Raw genomic sequence first — 2,500 nt, 5'->3', positions numbered from 1 at the left:
AGTTCACTTTTTGTGTTTTTAGACACTGCTGTTTGAAAGGGACAAGATATCTCCTTGGGCTGAGGGGAAATATTAACTATGACAAAATAACATTTATTAATAATAGAAATAATGATTATCATTGTTTTATTATTTTAAATCCATCATATTACTTATTAGCCTGGAAACATGCACAAGACACATATATATATATTTGATTGAATTCCTGTGGTGTTTAATAAATAAATGATTCTTCCTGCAGCTCTCCAGGAGCGCTTCGACATGGAGCAACAGAGACAGCCGGTCGCCGAGGGCAACCAGAGCGCTGCCATGGAGACAGCCGGCGCCAACGGAGTGTCTGATGCCACAGGGAAGGGGGAGGAGCCAACATCAGAGGGAGCCAATGAGAGACTAGAACAGGTGACAAAATATTTTGAAGGAATATTTCAATTTTTTTAAAACCTGGTCTTATTTTTTGGCAATACATATTTACAACAAAAGTTTTATTTTAAGGATAATGATAAAGCATTACGTTTGACATTGTTCTTATCCCTGTTATTTAATTGATCAACTCTAATTTATTGATTTTCTAGTTTTTAATTGTTAAGAAAATGCCACAAAATTGTAAAGTGGGAGTTTAACACTTACAACTTACATTTGATAATTTATTGCATTTTTTTGTGTGTTTGTATTTTATGTAATTTCCTGTTTGCAGAAGGAGGCTCAGCTGGAACACAAAGAGAAACAGCTACATGGTGATTTTAAACTTTATCACATACAGCATTTCCCTTTTAAAACACAAACTCCTGTCTTTTCATTCGATCTTCAATAGTTCTCTCGTCTCTGGAAAACACACATATATTATGCAATTGGATTTAACCCGTTACCATGTCATATTTATGAGTTAGTAGTTGACTTAAAGACCATTTCATCAATTGAATTTCAGATTTCTTAAATAGATTGGTGCAGTGACGTTTCCTAAAAACAAGCAAACTCCTTCCGGTTCCCTCGACAAAAAGCAATGCAATTTCTCCATAGGATTTTGGAAAATAGCTGAAAATGAGGTCTGTGGTTGAAACACATTTAAGAGACTGGTCAGGTTTTGTTCAGCCGGATAATCTCCACATGTCTCCTACTTTTATAATTTTCTAATTATAAATCTAGTCGCCAGAAGCAAAATGCTAACGTTATGCTATAAAGGAACTACAGCTGGTTCGCTGCTTCAACGTCACGCCAACTTCAGATCCATATTCAAACACACAGATTCTAAATGGTACGAGTTGAAGCGTTTGTTTGAACAGTCTGCAGGAGGCAGGGACTTGCTTTCAAGAAGAACAGAAACTAACTTAGAGGAGTGTTTACGTGTTCGGCGTAATGACGTACAACGACCTCCACGACTTCTGTAGTCCTATTCAGCCACTTGGTAAAAACCATAGTTTCTCAGACACGTCCACTCTTCAGAAATCACCAGTGGGTTCACTGCTGATGGATTTAATGTCGTAGAACAAAACGTGATCCGTCTCTTCAATGTGTTTCAACCACAGACCTTATTTCCAGATATTTTCCAAAATCCTATGGAGAGATCCCATTGGCTCTGAGACCAGGGAACAGGAAGTGGTGAAATGCTAACTCACTTCCTGGTTTTAGGACGCGTCACTGTGGCTCTCTATTCTGCGATATTGTCTCAATAATGATCAGATTACTTTAAGCATTGTTTAAGAAATACAGCCATTGTTTAAAGGTTATAACTTGTTACACTAAATATGTTACTTATAAAAGATAAAACATGTGAATCCACCAGTTTGACCCTTTTTATCACTCTTCTTGCACTAAATTCTCAAATATCAGCCAGAAATCTGTTTCAGTAACATTACAACTCTTCCTCCTATTGATTTGTCATGTTTTCTTCCTGCTTGTCATTATTTGAAATCTGGTTTCTATTTGATAATTAAGGATAAAGTCTCAGCCTGGCTTTATTAAAGCGTAGAGCAGCTAGCTGGCTCAGGGCAGACACACACTACCAGCTGACGGACATCACAATGTGTAACGGAGGAAATATCAGGAGCATCATTCTGACATACAAGTTGTTTTCTGGCAAAGCTGCAACGCCAAAACCAATTTGACTTACCTGACTGTTACCGAAACACTACTGCAGCCTACATACTTGATCTATGATGGAAGTCATTGGGAAATTTTCATTTTGTCTGGGGGATCAAGTCTGTGTTTCGAGTCAATTTTATTTGAAACTAGAAACTTTTGTTTTGGAGGGAAACTTGTTTTTTTTTATCTCCGGATAACCGCCCAATTTCTTCACGATGTGAGACACGTTTATGATTTTACCTTGTGGTTATTTATTGTTCAATGATGACATCACTCATCCGTCTTTGTTTGGTTTCATACTATCAGATATATCAGGAAAAAACAAAACAAGTATTGATAACCAGTTGATATCAAGAGAGTCAGAAAGTGTCCATTATGGCAGCAAATTGAAATGCATGAACATTAGCAGGAATGTGTGGTT

The 2,500-nt window shown here is 37.1% G+C and overlaps 1 protein-coding gene across 1 annotated transcript in view; it reads left to right on the top strand.

Annotated features, from left to right (window-relative positions):
* The window catches only part of gripap1 (GRIP1 associated protein 1), a 56,685-nt gene that overhangs the window by 6,147 nt on the left and 48,038 nt on the right, over positions 1-2,500 (top strand). Inside the window, exons 7-8 of the mRNA XM_079678755.1 lie at positions 242-399; positions 695-734. Coding sequence (XP_079534881.1) covers positions 242-399; positions 695-734 — 198 coding nt within the window. The remainder of the gene's footprint in view (positions 1-241; positions 400-694; positions 735-2,500) is intronic.

The sequence above is a fragment of the Notothenia rossii genome (genome assembly GCF_949606895.1).
Source record: "Notothenia rossii genome assembly, chromosome: 4".
Taxonomy (NCBI): Eukaryota; Metazoa; Chordata; class Actinopteri; order Perciformes; family Nototheniidae; genus Notothenia; species Notothenia rossii.
Note: the sequence above shows the minus strand (reverse complement) of the source record. Positions and strands in the feature narration are given on the sequence as shown.